This window comes from Astyanax mexicanus, chromosome 1, assembly GCF_023375975.1.
Source record: "Astyanax mexicanus isolate ESR-SI-001 chromosome 1, AstMex3_surface, whole genome shotgun sequence".
In the NCBI taxonomy this organism is placed as follows: Eukaryota; Metazoa; Chordata; class Actinopteri; order Characiformes; family Acestrorhamphidae; genus Astyanax; species Astyanax mexicanus.
In genome coordinates, this window is record NC_064408.1 from 77,183,688 (window position 1) to 77,204,509 (window position 20,822).

At 40.3% G+C, this 20,822-nt stretch overlaps 1 protein-coding gene across 1 annotated transcript in view; it reads right to left on the reverse strand.

Annotated features, from left to right (window-relative positions):
• The window catches only part of prima1 (proline rich membrane anchor 1), a 54,999-nt gene that overhangs the window by 18,231 nt on the left and 15,946 nt on the right, over positions 1-20,822 (reverse strand). Inside the window, exon 3 of the mRNA XM_007258203.4 lies at positions 8,004-8,136. Coding sequence (XP_007258265.1) covers positions 8,004-8,136 — 133 coding nt within the window. The remainder of the gene's footprint in view (positions 1-8,003; positions 8,137-20,822) is intronic.

Consider the following 20,822-nt stretch of genomic DNA (forward strand, 5'->3'; position numbering starts at 1 on the left):
TCATTTACCCCAGAAAGAGCACAGTTCTAATCAGAGTTTTCCTGCTTTATCCAAACACTTCAAATTTAGCAGAAACAAATGATGTGAGTGGTGTTACTTTCACCACCTACCCGAACACTAAACTCGACGTGATGACAGATGCACTGTATATACACCACAGCTCACATATCAGCCATTCTAATAAAACTGGCCCAAAGGCTTAGCTGAAAGAATTACAGATTTTCCTGAACTTTAGTCTGTATGTATGTGAATGAGTAGGGGATAAACATATTGGTTGAATAGGCAGATACAGCACCAGTAAAAAGTTTGCACACACCTTAAATTCAGTGTTTTGAATTGTTTGGAATGTTCTGCATTGTAGATTAATACTAAAGCTGTCCAAACTCTGAAGAAATTTCTGAAGATTTTTCTCAGTAAGCTTTTTGAGGTAGAGTCACCTGAAATGTCTGAAATTTCAGTTCTTTTATTTTAGTAATCACATAGCAATTACATAGTTTACATCTGACACTATCAGCGGCCTGTGACCACTTGATGTTTTGCATGTCAGTCAAATGGCTGCTTCCTAGGTTTGTCTAGAACTTGGTCTAGGTCTGGCCAGAACTTCAAGAGTCAAGTCAAGAGTCAAGAGGCTTTTATTGTCATTACATCTGAGTACAGGTACACAGTGTGATGAAATTACGTTCCTCCGGAACCATGGTGCAACATAGAACAACAAGCAATAGACAACATAAAGTGCAGGAGTGACGACAGTGCAACATAAAATTATAAAATTATAACACTAAATAACAATAAATACAATAAATACAAAAGACGAGACAATTTAAAGACAGGACAGTGCAGTACCGATACGGTATAATAAAGTGTATAGTGGGGATAAGGTGCAGAGATGTGTGACATACTGTAACATATAGAACATATATAATCACAGCAGTTACTGAGGTAGAGTTTATAGTTTTTAAGAGTGCAGCAAATAAAGTCATGTCAGCCTCTGTGTGCTGACTGGGTGTGTGTGTGGGTGAAGTTCAGTTCTTTGTGAGTGTAAAGGGGGGGGGTGTACAGTTTAGTTTTGTGTAAAGGGGGGGGGGGGTGTACAGTTTAGTTTTGTGCGAGTGTGTTGGGTGAGTGGTGGGTGGGGTGGGGGTTCAGTTCTGTCTCTGTGCGTTGAGAAGTCTGACTGCCTGGTGGATGAAGCTGTTGCAGAGTCTAGTAGTGGAGGCTCGGATGCTCCTGTATCTTCTGCTGGACGGCATCAGAGCGAAGAGTCCGTGTGAGGGATGGGTGGGGTCGTCCACAATGCTGGTGGCTTTGCGGATGCAGCGTGTGGTGTAGATCTCGGTGATGGAGGGAAGAGAGACTCCGATGATTTTCTCAGCTGTCCGCACTATCCGCTGTAGGGTCTTGCGGTCTGAGGTGTTGCAATTCCCAAACCAGACGGTAATGCAGGTGCTCAGGATGCTTTCTACAGTCCCTCTGTAGAACATGGTGAGGATGGGGGATGGGAGATGTGCTTTCCTCAGTCTCCGGAAGTAGAGGCGCTGCTGGGCTTTCTTGGTTATGGAGCTGGTGTTGAGGGACCAGGTGAGGTTCTCTGCAATGTGAACACCGAGGAACTTGGTGTTATCCACAATTTCCACAGCAGAGCCGTTGATGTTCAGCGGGTGGTGGACACCTGGAGCTCTCCTGAAGTCAACAACCATCTCCTTGGTTTTATCCACGTTAAGAGATAGGTTGTTGGTTCTGCACCAGTCCGTCAGCCACTGCACCTCCTCTCTGTATGCTGACTCGTCGTTCTTGCTGATGAGGCCAACTACAGTTGTGTCATCAGCGAACTTGATGATGTGGTTTGAGCTGTACTTTGCAGTACAGTCATGAGTCAGCAGAGTGAACAGCAGTGGGCTGAGCACACAGCCCTGGGGGGCGCCGGTGCTCAGTATGGTGGTGCTGGAGGTGTTGTTTCCAATCCTGACTGATTGTGGTCTCTCAGTCAGGTCTAAAACCCAGTTGCAGAGGGAGGAGTTCAGGCCCAGCAAGCTCAGTTTTCCGATAAGATGCTGAGGGATGATGGTGTTGAATGCTGAACTGAAGTCGATGAACAGCATTCGAACATAGCAGTCTTTGTTGTCCAGGTGTGTGAGAGCCAGGTGGAGCGCAGTAGAGATGGCATCGTCTGTTGATCTGTTTGGACGATACGCAAACTGCAGAGGGTCCAGTGAGGATGGGAGCTGGTTTTTGATGTGCCTCATGACCAGCTTCTCAAAGCACTTCATGATGATGGGAGTAAGTGCGATGGGACGGTAGTCATTAAGGCAGGACACTTGAGACTTCTTCGGCACAGGGACGATGGTGGTCGTCTTGAAGCACGTCGGCACGATTGCAGTACTCAGAGAGATGTTGAAAATGTCCGTGAGAACATCCGTGAGTTGTTCTGCACATCCTCTGAGCACTCTGCCAGGAATGCTGTCTGGTCCTGGGGCTTTCCGTGGGTTGACTCTGAGTAGAGTTTTCCGCACATCAGCTGAGGACAGGCACAGTACCTGATCGTTTGGAGGAGGTGTAGTCTTCCTTGCTGTCGTGTAGTTCTGTGCTTCGAACCTTGCGTAGAAGGAGTTCAGTGCATCTGGAAGGGAGGCATCACTGTTACAAGCAGGGCAGGGTGACTTGTAGTTGGTGATGGTCTGGATGCCCTGCCACATGCGCCGAGTGTCAGTAGTGTCCTGGAAGTGGGCGTGGATTTTCTTTGAGTAGGTGCGCTTTGCCTCTCTGATCCCCCGGGAGAGCTTGGCTCTAGCTGTTCGGAGGCCAGCCCTGTCCCCTGACTTAAAGGCCTTGTCTCGGGATCTCAGCAGCACACGCACCTCTGCAGTCATCCACGGCTTCTGGTTGGGGCGGGATGTGATGGTTTTGGAGACAGTAACATCCTCAATGCACTTGCTGATGTAGCCAGTCACTGAGTCTGTGTACTCCTCCAGGTTGATGGAGTCATCAGAAGTAGCAGCTTCTCTGAACATGTCCCAGTCAGTGTGCTCAAAACAGTCCTGAAGAGCAGAGATGGCTCCTGGAGGCCAGGTTGTAACTTGCTTCTTCTCTGATTTGGCACGTCTGATGAGCTGTCTGTATGCTGGGATGAGCATGACAGTGATATGATCAGAGTAGCCGTAGTGGGGGCGGGGCTCTGCTCTGTACGAACCGGGAATGTTAGTATACACACAATCGAGCAGGTTAGCTCCACGGGTTGGAAAATCCACATGTTGGTGAAAGCTGGGCAGCAGAGCCTTCAGATTACTGTGATTGAAATCACCAGCAACAATAAACAGTCCGTCGGGGTGTGAGTTCTGGAGTTATAACAGTGTACAGTTCTTGCAGAGCGTTAGCATTAGCACCGTTAGCATTAGCATTAGCACTGGGTGCTAGCATTAGCATTAGCATTAGCAACTTGGCTATATGATACATATTATGATACAGGTGTTACAAATTAATATAATGAAATATATTGTGATACTGTAAGAGAATGTCAAATATAGTGATTCTTTAAAACATATTTTAGTTAAACTAACAAAAATACACTTTTTACATTACATTATAAAATCTGAATACCGTATTTTTTGCACTATAAAGCGCACCACATTATTATGCACACTATCAATATCTATTTTCTTGTCTGTTTTATACACAAGGTGCACCAGATTATAAGGCGCATTTTATGAGACACTAGTAAGGAACATGGGTGTCGCCATGTTTTCCTTCTAATTCAGCAGGTCTCGCCACTGGGTGTTGGGATTAAAGGATTTCAAAAATTTTTAAAGGATTTTAAAGAAATAAGAGGATTTTAAATGCGCCTTATAGTGCAAAAAAAACAACAAAAAAAAAAAAACGGAAAGATAAACCAATGACACCAATCTACAAACTACTACAAACTAATAATTAAACAATCAATACTGTTTTTTTTAAACATTAATACCGTATTGCGAACAAAAATATTGCAATACTTTAATATATTGATATTTTCTTACACCCCTTCTGCTTTCTGTTAAAGTATGTTCTTCTTGGCCTGTTTAAGCAATAAAATCCACTAGACGCTAGGGCTGGGGCGACGCATCGACATAATCGACGTCATCGATTACAAAAATACATCGATTTGCATAACGTGCGTCGGCGCGTCGTAAACATGGCGGCGCCTGTGGAGAGTATTAGAGGTTAGATCGGGCCCAAAAATTCCAACTGGCTGTTTTCGGGCTGTTTTAATGAGCGAAATATGATCAGAATTATGTTAATTAACACGGTAACATAGAAGCATAGAACTATTATTTAATTAAAATGATTTTTAAGAACAGCTAAACACAGTTCTGCAAGTCAAACGCGGAGGAGTTCACGTGCGAGAGAGAGAGAGAGAGAGAGAGAGAGAGAGAGAGAGAGAGAGAGAGAGATTTGCTTGTTCTACTCACAGGTGAAGGTTCTCTTTGATCTCCTCGTGCTCATATTCTAGTCCCATTCATAATTCTGCAGCTCCCTCAGTGTTTTCTGCCGTATTTTGCGGCTAGCGCGAGCGCTTACAACTGACACCGCGGACCGCGAGGTGCCGCCGCGTTTGTGCCGAATCCGACTCTCTGCTGAATCTGACTCCCGCTTCGCAGACAGAATCGGCACAACACCCCCGCTGTAGAACTGCGGTAGTGAAAACAGCGCTTATAAATAAATTAGTTTAGTTTCACTTTCAGTTTTCGTTATTTTTTTTTTTTAATAAAAATATAATTAAAAAACAGACGCCTACATCTCGGACTATTTTCTGGAGCCCGGGTCGGATTTACGGGCGGGCCTCGGGTCATGTCGGGTTCGGGCAGAGAATCTAAGCTCTAGAGAGCTTGGACTCCGGAGAGCAATCTCCAGCTACAAAAAAACGCCAGCGGGCATCTAAAGTTTGGGAGCATTTCAGGGCAACAATGTGGTCCTCTGCCATACGTGCAAAAGGAGCACTTGAAGCGCAAACATCCAGGAGCACTATGTCAACAGGGTCACACAGTAAGTTACCGTTTACATCAGGGTCTCCGCGGGTGTCCTTAAAAAGACTTAAGGCTGTCTACCAAAGGTTTTAAACCTGCCACAGGCAGAAATTATACATTTTTGGTTTATATTTGTGCATGGCATTTCGCAGTTTCCAGAAACAGTAGCATTATTCATAAGTTCAGGTGTTTAGCTAAGCTAGCTGCCTTAAGTTATTTTAGCTAGCGCCGTCGGCGCTGCGGTGTCACACCGTTTTCTGTCACCGTCGGAATTTTGTGACCAGTGCTCACGGTTATGAGCGTTCATTGGCAAAACGGAAGCTTTCTATACCTACACCTTACCCTCAGCCCTAAACTGAACCGTTTTGGCCAGTCGGGGTAAACATTAGAAACGAACACGTTTCGAATCGGCCAGTGCACCGGTCTGCTGAGAACTACTTGCCAGTGGTCACAAAATCTAGCGGTCACAGAAAACAGTGCAACACACGGTTGTGGTGTATGGGAGCTTATCCATTTTTAGCGTTATAGATCTAAACAACGTGCTGTACATGTAAGTGATTATAAGTGTGGGGTTTGGTTTAGTAGGCTTGTGTTGTTGTTGTTGTTGTTATTATTATATATAAATATAGTAATTTATCGTTTGCTTTAAAACGTAAAATAATTATTTAAATATGTTTCTCAATGAATAGATTAGTCGACTAATCGAAAAAAATAATCGTTAGAATAATCGTTTAAAAAATAATCGTTAGGGACAGCCCTACTAGACGCTCTTCTGATACAGCACAGTACAAGCGATTATAAGCCTTTGCTAGCATTTAGCTCCACAGAGCTTTAGCTGGCCCTCGCCCAGACAGACTGTGAGTCATGATCCCTTAGAAAAACAATGCAGCATTTCACGATAAATTCATCAGGCTTTCTGCTTAATCCAAGAGCTGGGATAATAAAGTCTGGGCTGAGAGGAAGAAGAACAAGGAGCATCTTTGCTTTTAGCTGCTTGTGTGAGTGTTGTGAGTGTGGACTGTCTGAGGCCATTTCCATGTCTGTTGCTGATTTGACAGCCATCTCAGCTGTTCCCCTGATAGTGCGTCACTGCTACCAAAGCTCAAGAGCAGCACAGAGTTGACACGCCATGCAGGGTTGCCACTGCCTTCCATTTCATCTCAAAGAGTACCAGCAATTTTGGAGCTAAAGGACTACAAAGACAAAACTCCGACCACAACACATAACGCAATAGAAGTGCTATCGAAAGCACACAAACATCCCTGGACTTTTGTATAGGATAAAAAAAAACACAACATCAGCATGCTATATTTTACACCAATATAACTTGTATAACAAAAGTATACAAAGTGCTATTGGCCATAAATAAATAAGTAAATAAACAGAAGGAGTTCTTCACTATCACTTACATGAAATATTCTGAGAAATTTGATATGCCCTCAGATGACAGATGGTGATGTCAAAGACAATGACAGATAAGCCACGATCCGGATAACAACAGGATGCAGCTGGAACATTGTCATCACGTTTTAATGTGCAACCAAAAGTGATTTCTGGAACAAATTGTGATTTTCTATGGTTAATTGGATGCAATTTTTCTGACCCTCCAGTTGTTCATGTATTAATCAAATCTGAAGCATGTATTAAAGCTGTGCTTTTCAGCTGACTTCTTTTTGACATTTTTGAAACAGAAAGTGACAGGATGAAAGACAAAATGAAGAGCTATCACTACAGTACACTGACACACAGCTCATCATTTACCATACAATAAACAACAGTTTTATATGAAGGAATGAAAAATAAATAATTGTATAAATTAAGCAATGCAACTTGGACACTAAATAAAAAACAGTAGTATTTTGTCCCATGTAGCTGGTAATATACATTTATCCAAAATGAGTTGCAACCAGAAGTAAGGAAGAAGGGACCTTATCATTGTATCAAGACCTACATGAACCACGGAGAGGAAGAATTGTTGCGTCTTATGTTGGTTATGTCTACCAAGACAAAAGCAGTGACTTTTGTGTAGTATGTGTAGCTCAATAAAGATCACCCATATCAGTTACTGTTATATTCCCTCCTATTAGCACTGCAATCTGACACTTTTTTCTGGGTTCTGGGTAACTCTTTTTATCAATAATATGTGCACGACACGCTTACTGTATTTTTCAAACTATAAGACGCACCGGATTTTAAGGCGCATTATCAATAATCACGCACTATCTATTTTCTGATATATTTTCGTACCATAAGGCGCACTGAATTATAAGTGACATTTTATGCGACATTGGTAAGGAACAGGGGTGTTGCCATTCTTTCCTTCTAATTCAGCAGGTCTGTAAACCTGTAAAGCTAAGCTAAATTAAGTAAACAAAATTAAATAATTGTTAAAAAAATAACATTTTAGTCAGACAAGTCAAACGAGCGCTGGATGCTAATTTACACAGATTTCACTCCTAAAAACTGTTTACTTCGGTGAGTACAGCGCTTCTGTTTATTTACAATAAGCTTAGATTTCCAGATTTCCACAAAAAAGAGCATTAGCATTATCAGCTAGCGATTAGCGTGGTTAGCAGGTAAAGCTAATGCTCTTCATCACTGCTAGCCAGGGTTAGCAGCAGGCTACAGGCCAATAATACTCACCTCTGAATGGCCTAGCACTTAGCGGTTAGTGGCTAATGCTAATACTGCTGTAGAACTAAACTGAAACTCCTGTATGACTCTGCACTTCAGCGGAGTGGCTTTACTGCTCCTTACTACCTGACACAGGATTATAAGGCGAACTGACGTTTTTTGGGAAAGTTAAAGAATTTTAAATGTGCCTTACAGTGCAAAAATTACTTTAAAAAGTACCTTAAAAGTGCATCTAGCAAAAGTAGTGTGAATTTGTGTAGAATTTAAAAACTTTAATATGGCCTTATACAATAAGTAAAAAAAGACCATGTGGATATTCATGTCCACTTGAAAATCAAGTTTTGCCGTCTTTGAAAATCAGTAGTGCCTTACCTTTTAATAGCCTTGTAGCAAATGATGCCTGTCAGGAGAAGGAAGACTACTGAGGCACAGATCACTGTCCCCAGCACCAAAATTTCCACCTCTCTTCCCCAGGGCTTCATAGGTGGAACAGTAGCTGGAGCCACTATGAGAGAGAGAGAGAGAGAGAGAGAGAGATGAAAAGAGCACTGTAGGGACAGACGTTATGCACAAACTGTGGCCATATCCTCTCTATCACCTGTAAAGCTCCAGGGCCCAGTGACAGGGCCGCAGTACATTGCACTACTCCATTAATCATCCCCTACCTGAGAGGTGCTTCATTCGGCCCATTACGCAGCCACCTCACCCAGAAACGTATTAGCACTTCAGGGCCCTCCACCATACCTCCTGTGCCACTTTAAAGTTTGGATGAGTTTTTCTCTGGTCGGGGGAGTGGCGGCACTGCTGTGCTTTATTGAGTATGGATTTTAATGACACTTCTAAAAACGCACGGGAGAAGGCAAATTAACAGCCCCACAATCACACACACACACACAAGTACTGTGTCTCTACACTCTCTTCCTCTGCGCAGAGCTCTAGATTCAGCATTTTCCCTGCCTCATCAGCATACAGCATGCAGATATGCAACAGTCCATTAAAGCCACAGGAAAACTACTACCACTCTGCACTGACAAAGTGTGTTATCTACTCACGAGCAGTGCAAGCATGAGGGACAACCTTCATTCTGAAGTGAAAAATTTCATTAAAAAAACTCTGACTTAATCAAGAGTCCACACTGCTGAGCGGCTACTTCTGTATTTTACTAGTGTTGGAACAATTTAATATGCTGAACTGCTATAAGCATCAGATACTGAACAAATGATTAAACATGACACAATATTAATAATGTAGATTTAATATTGGAGTCAGATATCCTGCTTCTGCTAGATATGCCATGGTATGAATTTCGTCTTACATTAAGCGACAAAACATACACTGCCTGGCCCCAAAAACGTATCCGCCTGAATTTAACTAAGTAAATGATGTGGTGATGCTGCAGTTGGTCAGGTCTAGATTCAGTGAAAGTATGTGCTTAAAGAATGAGGTCAGCTGACTCCCTGAATATACTGAATATAGACCAGATTATTCCATCAATGGATTAATTGGACATATTCCAAAATAACAATGGCAGGATTCATGGGGCTGGAATTGTGATGCATGAGATCATCATTTTCACACATGGATTGTTCACCACAGAGTCCAGACCTTAATCTCATTGAGAATCTTTGGGATGTGCTGGATGGAGAAGACTCTACCATCATCAATGCTGCAAGATCTTGGTGAAAAATTTATGCAGCACTGGATTGAATAAATAAATCTTGTAAAATTGCAGAAGCTTATCAAAACAATGCCACAGTGAATGTGTGCAGCAATCAAAGCTAAAGGCACCCAACAAAATATTAGAGTGTGTGACCTTTTTTATTTTTGGTGGGGACTTTTTTTTGGCCAGGCAGTGTATTTTATAACATATTTATATGTAACATAGAAATTTGCCTTATGTGATCTCTGTCATCTCTGGTATAAATTATATAAACTGGCAAATGAATTATTCTTAAGTTTGTGGAAGTTCTTGGCAGCTTTGGTTTTATTATTGTATGGCATCGACTGAAATTAAAAATATATTGTAAGATCAATTTTGGACATATCGTCCAGCCCTATGTTCTGGTTTACCATTGTTCGTCCCCCATTTAGTTACTTCTACAATCTGTTTGTGTGATCTGTTTGTTCGTTACTAGTATCTTTGTTTTTTGTTTGCATTTTTCATGAACAGCTTAGCTGCTTACTCATTAACGATGGTTGAGCTGAACTGCATCATGCCTCCTCTTCTGTGTGTCTCCCGCAACAATAATGATTGACTGATAATTGCATACAAACTGACCTCTAATTTCAATCGAAATCAAAACAGTTTAATCGAGCCATTAGTATCATTAGTACATTTGCTGAATTTAAGTCAGCATAAACAAACAGTTGCTTTTAAATTTCAGGGAATTCCATCAGTGCTTTACTCAGAAGCAGGTCAGGTTGTCCCACAAGGCACCGAAAGTGTAGTGTGAAAACAAGCACAACCTGCACAAGCTGTTTTTAGCTTTGACAGTGATTAACCCACATTCCACAAGTATTCCCGAGACATTATCCGACAGTCCAGGAATATTAATCACTGCACTGCTTCTCTTCCGCACATTAGCAAATTCATGGACTCAGCACTGCCATTCATCATCCTGATCGATATTTACAAATCCTGCTGTTAGTGCTGATTGAACCAACACAAACAAATACATGAGGAAATTTCCTGTCTCTGTCATTGATCAAAAGCTCTCCTATCAGCGCTTTAGTGAATGAGAAGACAAAGTACAAAACAAACTGAAAGTGTCCTTGGCTTATAGATGGTAGTATGGATCTGGTACATTGTGTATATGGGAATTTAATCCCTCTAGTGGCAATCCTGCTGCTGCAGTGCGTTGTGCTCTAACACACCTGATCCAATCGATCACCTACTGTAACTGTAACCTACTGTACTGTAACAAGACTTTCTTAAGTTTAAGCGAATGTGTTAAAGCAGAATAATGCTAAGGTAAATTAAAGGTCACCTTCCGCGAAAATCCGATTTTTCTTGTTTTTTGTGGAATACAGTAGGTCTCTCCGAGTTGAATGTGTACACCTGCACATTAAACTGTTTTGCAGCCCCCATTGTCTGCAGGAGCTAAGCAAAGAAATCCCCCCTCCCCCCCTCCGAAAAACGGGTGAATTTTGAATTATCTTTCTGCCTACGTAGGCAGAAACTCACAGACCAGCCCACCTTGGCTCGAGAAACTCCCAGAGGTGGAGCTGAAGCGACGCAACATCACCGCTCATCAGTTAGGAGGTGGGAGGCAGTGAGCGGCAGAGCGGTGGAGGGGCGTCGCAGTGCTCCTAGCCAATCAGAGGAGAGATATTTGCATTCTGTTTGCATGTATGAATATTCATGAGCAAAGCTGGAATCCGGTCATTTTGGACACACCCCTAAAACAGTCCATTAAAAAAGAGCTATACAGAGACACCTGAGCACTTTTTTTTTACAAAAACGGCTCACATGTCATTCATTCATACTAGAGACCACAACTAGACATTTTAAAATGAAAGAAAAAACGACGGAAGGTGACCTTTAAAGGCACAGGAGTCAGATTTTCATAGACGGTAGGTCATTGTAATGGTCTTATATCATGTCAAGCAGACTAAACCTAGTCTTAACCACTATGTGATCTGCAAGCAATGTTTCCAGTGAGACACTTGACGATATGACTCATTTACTTTCATTAAATCATAAGGTTATGACTCAATATATTATAGTATTAAACACAACTGCATGCATAAAATGTGAATAAAAAATAACACATGATAAGCCATTACATGCAGCATTACATACTGCAATATTGCTTTTCTCACAATATTTAAATAATAATATTTGGGCACAGAGGATACCAAACAAGGAAGTGTTTCAGGTGTTATTTGGTCCCATGCTTGAAATGTATGGTACATTTTAAAATTTCATGTTATGTGTATTTTAATGAAGCTAAGACAGAAATAATGTGCTTGTTTATGAGCAGGATTTAAGGATTGTACCATTTTAACATTATCAGTTATTCTACACTGTCACTGCCTCTCCATGGAATAAAAAGTGAAACTTCAGAGAAGAGCGTATTGCCATAAAAAGGATCTGGTTATCTGCATGGGGATCTCTCTGGCTGTAGTTTGATGGAGGCTGCGTATGTTATCTCTGGCCGATGACCCAGAGAGAGGAGTGAAGTGGATAATGTTCAGTAATGAGTGTGGCGGCAGCCTGGGAGACGAGGGCTGTCCTCACAAGACTCTTCAGCCTCAGCTGGGCCAACACACACTGTACTGCCACCAAAAAACACACACAACATGGCTGCTTCAGAAGATGCCCTCTGGGACCAAGAAGCGTCTGGCTCGAGTGAACTCGGTAATTGGGCCCTCGTGTATCTCCAAGGGAGGGAGAATATGTGAGTGAAGAAACAGCAGAGACGTTTCAGAGGGAATCATAACCAAGTGTGCTTCAACATTCCATCTCTTTACAACCAGTGAAGAATGACAATGGTGAAAAATAGTCCATCACATGACTTTGAAAAGAACCTGCGTTGGTTAAAGTTTACCATTTAGGGTAATTTCTTTTTATTAAGGGTCATATTTTTAGAGCATTTTAGATCAGTGTTCTGACATTAATAATATCCAATAGCAAATATATGTTTTACAGCCTGGAATATATAAATAAATGGATTAAATTAAGTTAAGATTAATATGAATTAGATGAATTCACTTTCATTAGGTCAAGTCTACAGTACACCAGATAGGGAGTAAACAATGATGTACAGTTGTGGTCAAAAGTTTACATACACTTGTAAAAAAACATAATGTTATGGCTGTCTTGAGTTTTCAATAAGTTCTACAACTCTTATTTTTCTGTGATAGAGTGATCGGAACACATACATGTTTGTCACAAAAAACAGTCATAAAATTTGGTTCTTTCATAAATTTATTATGGGTCTGCTGAAAATGTCACCAAATCTGCTGGGTCAAAAATATACATACAGCAACATTAGTATTTGGTTACATGTCCCTTGGCCATTTTCACGGCAACTAGGCGCTTTTGGTAGCCATCCACAAGCTCCTGGCAAGCTTCAGGTCGAATGTTTGACCACTCTTCTTGACAGAATTGGTGCAGTTCAGCTAAATGTGATGGTTTTCTTGCATGAACCCGTTTCTTTAGCACTGTCCACATGTTCTCAATGGGGTTTAAGTCAGGACTTTGGGAAGGCCATTCTAAAACCTTAATTCTAGCCTGGTTTAGCCATTCCTTTACCACTTTTGATGTGTGTTTTGGGTCATTGTCTTGTTGGAACACCCAACTGCGCCCAAGACCCAACCTTCGGGCTGATGGTTTTAAGTTTTCCTGCAGAATTTGGAGGTAATCCTCCTTCTTCATTATCCCATTTACTTTCTGCAAAGAACCAGTTCCACTGGCAGCAAAACATCCCCAGAGCATAATACTACCACCACCATGCTTGACAGTAGGCATGGTGTTCCTGGGATTAAAGGCCTCACCTTTTCTCCTCCAAACATATTGCTGGGTGTTGTGGCCAAACAGCTCAATTTTTGTTTCGTCTGACCAGAGAACTTTCCTCCAGAAGGTTTTATCTTTGTCCATGTGATCAGCAGCAAACTTCAGCCGAGTCTTAAGGTGCCTTTTCTGGAGCAAGGGCTTCTTTCTTGCACGGCAGCCTCTCAGTCCATGGCGATGTAAAACACGCTTGACTGTGGAGACTGACACCTGTGTTCCATCAGCTTCCAAATCCTTGCAGACCTGCTTCTTGGTGATTCTTGGTTGACTCTTGACCATCCTGACCAATCTCCTCTCGGCAGCATGTGATAGCTTGCGTTTTCTTCCTGATCGTGGCAGTGACACAACTGTTCCATGCACTTTATACTTGCGTATAATTGTCTGCACAGTTGCTCTTGGGACCTGTAGCTGCTTTGAAATGGCTCCAAGTGACTTCCCTGACTTGTTCAAGTCAATAATTCGCTTTTTCAGATCCACACTGAGTTCCTTTGACTTTCCCATTGTAGCTTTTGTAGCTGAGTCTAATCACTGGGTCAAATGAGCCCTATTTAAATGGGCTCATGAGAAGTCAACAGCTGTAGTCAATCAGAATCACTTACAAGAAGTGAAGAGGCCATGACATGAAGCTAATTTGATTGACACAACTCGCTACATCACCAAAATTGACAAATTTTGTTGCTGTATGTATATTTTTGACCCAGCAGATTTGGTGACATTTTCAGCAGACCCATAATAAATTTATGAAAGAACCAAATTTTATGACTGTTTTTTTGTGACAAACATGTATGTGTTCCGATCACTCTATCACAGAAAAATAAGAGTTGTAGAACTTATTGAAAACTCAAGACAGCCATAACATTGTTTTTTTACAAGTGTATGTAAACTTTTGACCACAACTGTAAATAATTTAAATGCTGCTGTGAGAGAAAAGTTTTTGCCAAATGGTTGTGTTTGATGATGAATATGATATGAATAAAAATGATTATTTGCACTGCATCCCTGCCGAGTATTGTTCTGGTTCCGTCCGATATACAAAGTGTATCTTTTCATTGTTTGTGATTGACATTCCTCTGGTACGAACAAATTAGCTGTATTTTTGACTCTTCCCTTTTATATAAAGCCTCGTTACTAGATCAGCAGTTATTGAAATGAAAATTTCTCATATAAAATCTATTTATTTTCAGTTTCAGTTTTATCTCATTTATTACTTATACAGGACATACAGGGGTTGGACAATGAAACTCAAACACCTGTCATTTTAGTGTGGGAGGTTTCATGGCTAAATTGGAGCAGCCTGGTGGCCAAACTTCATTAATTGCACATTGCACCTGTAAGAGCAGAGTGTGAAGGTTCAATTAGCAGATTAAGAGCACAGTTTTGCTCAAAATATTCCAATGCACACAACATGACATACCAGAGTTCAAAAGAGGACAAACTGCTGGTGCACGTCTTGCTGGCGCATCTGTGACCAAGACAGCAAGTCTTTGTGATGTATCAAGAGCCACGGTATCCAGGGTGATGTCAGCATACCACCAAGAAGTACCAACCACATCCAACAGGATTAACTGTGGATGCTGTAAGAGGAAGCTGTCTGAAAGGGAAGTCTGGGTGCTAACCCGGATTGTATCCAAAAGACATAAAATGTGCACCTCAACTCCCCTGTTTCCACCAGAACTGTCTGTCGGGAAAATACATTATTGTGCTCTAAAACCAGGTGTTTCAGTTTCATTGTCCAACCCCTGTATATCATAAGTTAAGTATAAGTTATTTGTAAGGCGCGTTGGATAAAAGCGTCCACTAAATATAATGTAGTGTAATAAGTATGCAGGTTCTTTCTCAAACATTTACATTATATGAAGGATTATGGGAAAGAAAAAATGGCATTAGTTCAAAGAAACATTTCTGGATGATATGTTATTTAATTAATGTGCCTAATACTTTGGCACAGTACATTATCCAGTATGTCAGTTAGTAACAATGACATGCAATATATATCTACACCTGTGTCTGCAGGTTCAAAAATGTAATTATTAAAAAAACCTGGACAAATATTTAAATGCGCTTTTGGAATTTTATCTATAATGTGTATAAACTACATGGAGGAAAGAAATTTGAAGTGAAGTCTTCTTTCAGTGATTAAAACAGCAGCAGGCATCAGAGATACCATGATGGCAGCTGGAGAGCAGGCCTATTAGATTAGTCTATTTTTATACCTGCTCTCCAGTTTAATGGAGTTATACAGCTCTGGATTGCCTGGACAAAACTGATTTCAAAATGAGAGGACTGATAGACCATCAGTTATCTAAACAAACAGTAGACCTGCTCTGATACTTTATCCACTGAAAAATGTAAGAGATTGAAACACACATTAAGCAACTTGTTTAGAGTATTTACAGCCATGGTAAAATATTACATTGTGATCCAATAATTACAGTAAAACAATAATTCAACTTATATATGATTAGCCATGCTTAACCCTTGTGTGGTGTTCGGGTCTGTGGGACCCGTTTTCCTTTTTCATCAAATGATACTAAAAAAATATTTTTTCTAGCTCAAACTCATTTTCGATAAAGACACACTGTACACCCCCCCCCCCCCACACACACATATTTATATTACATACAGTATGTTTGGCCAAAGGCTAATAAACATTGCTTCATTTGTAAATTTGAAACTAAACAAATGTTCTACTCATATCTTGAGTTAAATTAATTTTCTTTTACATTTTATTAAAAAACTAATAAAATGTGTAGCACTTTTTGTGCTACACAGAAATGTAACATAAGAAAGGTAAAGGGCAAATATTAACCATGTAAGCTGTTTATATTGCTTGCAATTTAGGTGAAGCAAGCATGTGTAAAGCATTTTAATGTAAAATTGCTTAATTTTGCTGAATTAAATACAAGTAACAAAATAAATGAGTAACAAAAATATGAACACACAAGGGTTAATATGACCAGGTATGTGAGCTAACAACATAAAACGGTAAATTATTATCTCAAGTTGGCTTTAATGATAAGACATACTATAAATAAAATATCTCTTGATTATTAATGAAGTTAGGTACATTTTCATTTAGCACTATGTCATTTTGTTACAACATGTGCATTGGTTTGGTTGTATTCTATTTTAGTAAGAAACTTTGTATAGATAAACAATTTATTTCACTAAAGAAAAGTAAATTAAATGAATAAATGGCTCCTGTCCATTCCTCACTAAGATGAAATGTAAGTAATTAACTTTGTGGTACAACTGTTTATTAGCTCTATCAGCATATTTCAGGTTCAGTTCCTAGTAATGTCACAGTCCGTCATGCCTGGGAGTCCCAGAGATCCTACCTGGCCTCCCTCCCTCCTGCTGTTTAGGATGGTCTATAGGGGGTCCTTCTCCCCTTTACTCAGCATGACAACAGCAGGTGCAGGCGTCTGTTAACTAACGTAACAGAACTGACAGGTATTTTTCTCTTACAAGTGTATTCAGCTGTCCAATAATGGTGCCTTACCAGCAGTTCAAGCTGCTGGAAGAATGTCTGGGTTCTCGTGACTCTAAGGAAGAACATGCAAGCACTCACCCTCCCACTGGGATTGAATTGGAAATGACTAAATTGGAACAAAAGTTAAGAAAAAGAATAAAACACTGAAATGACTGGCATTCCAGCATTAAGGCTCATCAGAATGTTTTTTTCTTTCAGTAACTTTTTCTATGCTTTTGTCTGTTTCAAAAAGATACAGGTAAACAGCACGTCGCTGTCATGCAGCACTGAAACATGAGAAAGAGGTCAAACATGAGGTCAAACCTGCTGGGGAAAATGTGGTTCTGTTTCTGTTTCTTTTATGTTCCTGCACAGAATGGCAAACGTTGGAGTCGAATATGAGACAATATGACAGATGCAGATGTTAGAAAATTCATTACAAAATTATGCAGAGCATTTGAGCAGCAGAAATATTGTTTTGCAGTTTCTACTGAATCAGGTATTTCACTAAAACTTGCTTGTTTTCTTGCTGCAGTGGGCAAACAACAAAGCATAGAGAATTTGTAATTCACAGTACAAGTCAAAAGTTTGGACACACCTTCTCATTCAATGTGTTCTCTTTATTTTCATGACTATTTACATTGCAGATTCAAAACTATGAATGAACACATGTGGAGTTTTAAGTACTTAACAAAAAATGAGCTGAACCTCCACAGTCACCGGACCTGAACCCAATCCAGATGGTTTGGGGTGAGCTGGACCACAGAGTGAAGGCAAAGGGGCAACAAGTGCTAAACACCTCTGGGAACTCTTTCAAGACCATTTCAGGTGACCACCTCTTGGAGCTCATTGAGAGAATGCCAAGAAGGTGCAAAGCAGTAATCAGAGCAAAGGGTGGCTATTTTGAAGAAACTAGAATATATATATATATATTTGTTAAGTACAAAACTCCATGTGTTTATCCATAGTTTTGATGTCTTCAATGAGAATCTACAATGTAAATAAAATAAAGAAAACGCATTAAAAAAGAGAAAGTGCGTCCAAACTTTTAGCCTGTACTAAAAATGAATAAAATCAAGGTAAAACTTAGAGTATAAAGTAAAGAATATTAACTTATTGGCAGTTTTGCGCTAAAAATATACAGCTGTAAGTAGCGCTGTGGTGGATTCAATGTATTCAAATTAAGTGGAAAAAAGGTCAAATGTAATTTTTGTCATTATTGGTTGTCTTTTTATTTATTTCTTTTTATAACATTTTCTCCACAATTTGAAAGGCCAATTACCTAACCCACTCATTTTGACTCCCCCTATCACTAGTAATGCCCCCAAAAACAGGAGGGTGAAGACTAACACATGCCTCCTCCGATACATGTGAAGTCAGCCAACACCTCTTTTCAAACTGTTGCTGATGCAGCATTCCCGAGCAGCATCACAGCATGCTCGGAGAAAACCATCATCTCACAGATGCCCTGTGCTGACCAACATCATTTTAGGAGTGATGTGGAGAGAGAGCACCAGAGAGAGCATAGCCAATTGTGCTCTCTCTGACTCAGGCTGCTGATAGCAAGCAGGATTAGAAACAGCAATTGTTGGATCATAGTGGCAGCGCCTTAGCAGAGATGTATAAATTACTAGAGAGCCGACTTGAGTAAAAGTATAAGTGCTCTATCAAAAAAGTGACTTGATTAGAAGCTGAAGTGTTCTTTAAGCACCACCCTTAAGTGGTATTGTGTTATGTAGTTTTTACAAAAAGCAGTGGAAAGTCAGAACGGGAGCAAAGAGGTTATCTTATAAGATCAGCTTGATCACCTAATTCCCTATAAACCCGGTAACAGTGCAGAGCATCTACCACTCTGGCTTTAGTGATAATGTGGTGTTGTAATGATTCCTAACATTTTTATATTTGTAATGAGTAACAATGCATCAAATAAAACATGTATCAGAGTAAAAGTAATAAACTAATGGAAAATATGTAGTGTAGTACAAGTGGAAGCAGAAGGAATGAAATTAACTCCAGTAAAGTAAAGATACAGCATTTTACTACTTAAGTACAGTAGTGAAGTAGTTCTACTTCCTTACTATACATCTCAGAACCTTAGTCCACTGGACCATGGGGTGAATTTTTGTCTCAGTATCATTAATGTGGATGAGACTAAATCTGCTGGAGGTTTTAAAACCCAGTGAACTCCAGCTTAGTTTATCAAACATTTTCCATTAAAAGCTTGATTTACCTGAGAGACCTTTACCACACATCCTAAGTAAATATCATTTTAAATGAATGTGCTGTAAATGTCAAAACTGAGTTATGTGCTACAATTTCTCATTACAGTAAACAAGATTTTTTGCAAATATTCAGTATAGCCTTTCTAGCCTCTCAACAGTAACTACAAAAAGAAGGCATTTACGAGGAGGGCTGGGTCAATACGCATTGCATTTTATAATGTTTAGTCCATGTAATCACACGTCCAGCGGTTAAGCATTTAACCGACAGGCATTCATAAGACGTAGTGTAACTGGCCTGGATGTTCCTCACAGTGGGTCAAGGACTCACTTACTTACTTACATCTCCTTCATCTCCCCCATCTCCCCCTCTCTTGGCAGCATCAGCTACTAAACCCGTCTGCCAGGGCTGGATCACAAACACAGGTAAGAAAGGGTCTCTCCTCTGTTTGGCCGCAGTACGAGGGGCCGTGCTGGCAGATGAAGGGAGTGCTTGTGGGCTCCCATCCCCGTGGGTGGCTCATACGCGCTCACGACAGTGTGCAGCGGAGCAAAGGGCACCGCAGAGCCTGCAGGCACTGCAGCCTCCCCCAGCCTACTACAGTTAGTCATACTGAGGCAGAAAACCACTCCATCACATCACTCCATCATACCATAGCAAAGAGAGCAAGGTACAATAAAAACCATTCCAATGTAGCGGAGGTGGTTAAAGCTGGCCGCTGTAGTGAGAATGATCAATCAAGTCCCTGGCTCACTTCTTAAAGCCCTCTTTAATTAAAGGTCCAATAAGTAAAAATCCATTTAGGCTTCAGGAAATATTGGAAAATGACTATTAGTTAATGGTGCAATACCCAACACAGGAGAAGTAGACCATGGGAAAGAGCTGTGTTTAATGAAATGAGTAAGTGATTGTGTTTCGTTACTGTGCTCAGTAAAGATTTTTAAATACAAACAAATACACATTTGTGCTTCCTTCATTTATTTAATTTGTAGTTGAAACAGCTAGTACACACATTTTTTATTCATTGCAGTCCTAAGAATAATGGTGCTACAAATGGATTGCTACAGAAGAAGCATTTTAATTCCATAAAGAAATGTAAGTGAACAAGGTATAAAGAACCTGTAAGCTGGTAAACAGTTCTAAATCCATTTTTCCTTGAATTACCTTCAGTAAGTGGTGTAAACTTAGCTAGACATTAGGGGTGTGCCATATCGTATCGTATGCAATAATATCATTAACATTTTTGAATATCGTGAACTACATTATATCCTGAAATATTATGCCATATCACCCACCCCTAATTATCACATTAGGGTGCTACGTTTTTGCTGTTTTTAACAAAAGAAAAAATCACACTGTCCTCATTTCTTATTATATCATTATATGTCTACTAGAGACAGATTATATCTGTCCAGTATCATTAATTTTACTTTAATCCTGGATATATAGAGATATTTGGAGTGCATTATTAGTATCATAACATTCTGGATCATCTCTGGACTTCTGTTACAAATCTGATAAAATTCTTGTATTTTTAATATCTCAGTTAGGGGTGTGCTGTTTCATACTGTACGCAATAATAACATTTACTTTTCATTTTGTCCATTAAAAAGCCAGTTTACATAATTTAAATCACACTGGCTTGAAAATCAGATGATTAGAATAGGAAGGGGCTTAATATAGTCCTAATCTTTTAAAAACGCTTCTGTCCATGCAAGTTGCCTTTGCACTGTGTTTTCACACAACCACAGACAGTGGCCTTTTAGAGAGAATATAAAAAATTTGCAAAGCACTGTTTTATGAGAAATATCAGTGTCAGCAGTCTATAATTAACCCAAACTATAAAAAGCATTAATCAGCAGTATGTAAGCAGCAGCGTTATAGGGACTCCTCTTTAGCCAGGAGCATTTGGTCTGTTTGAGGTTTTGGACTCGTTCGCTCTGTCAGCTTAACCTGCCTCGCACTGCCCGGAGCAACTACACTG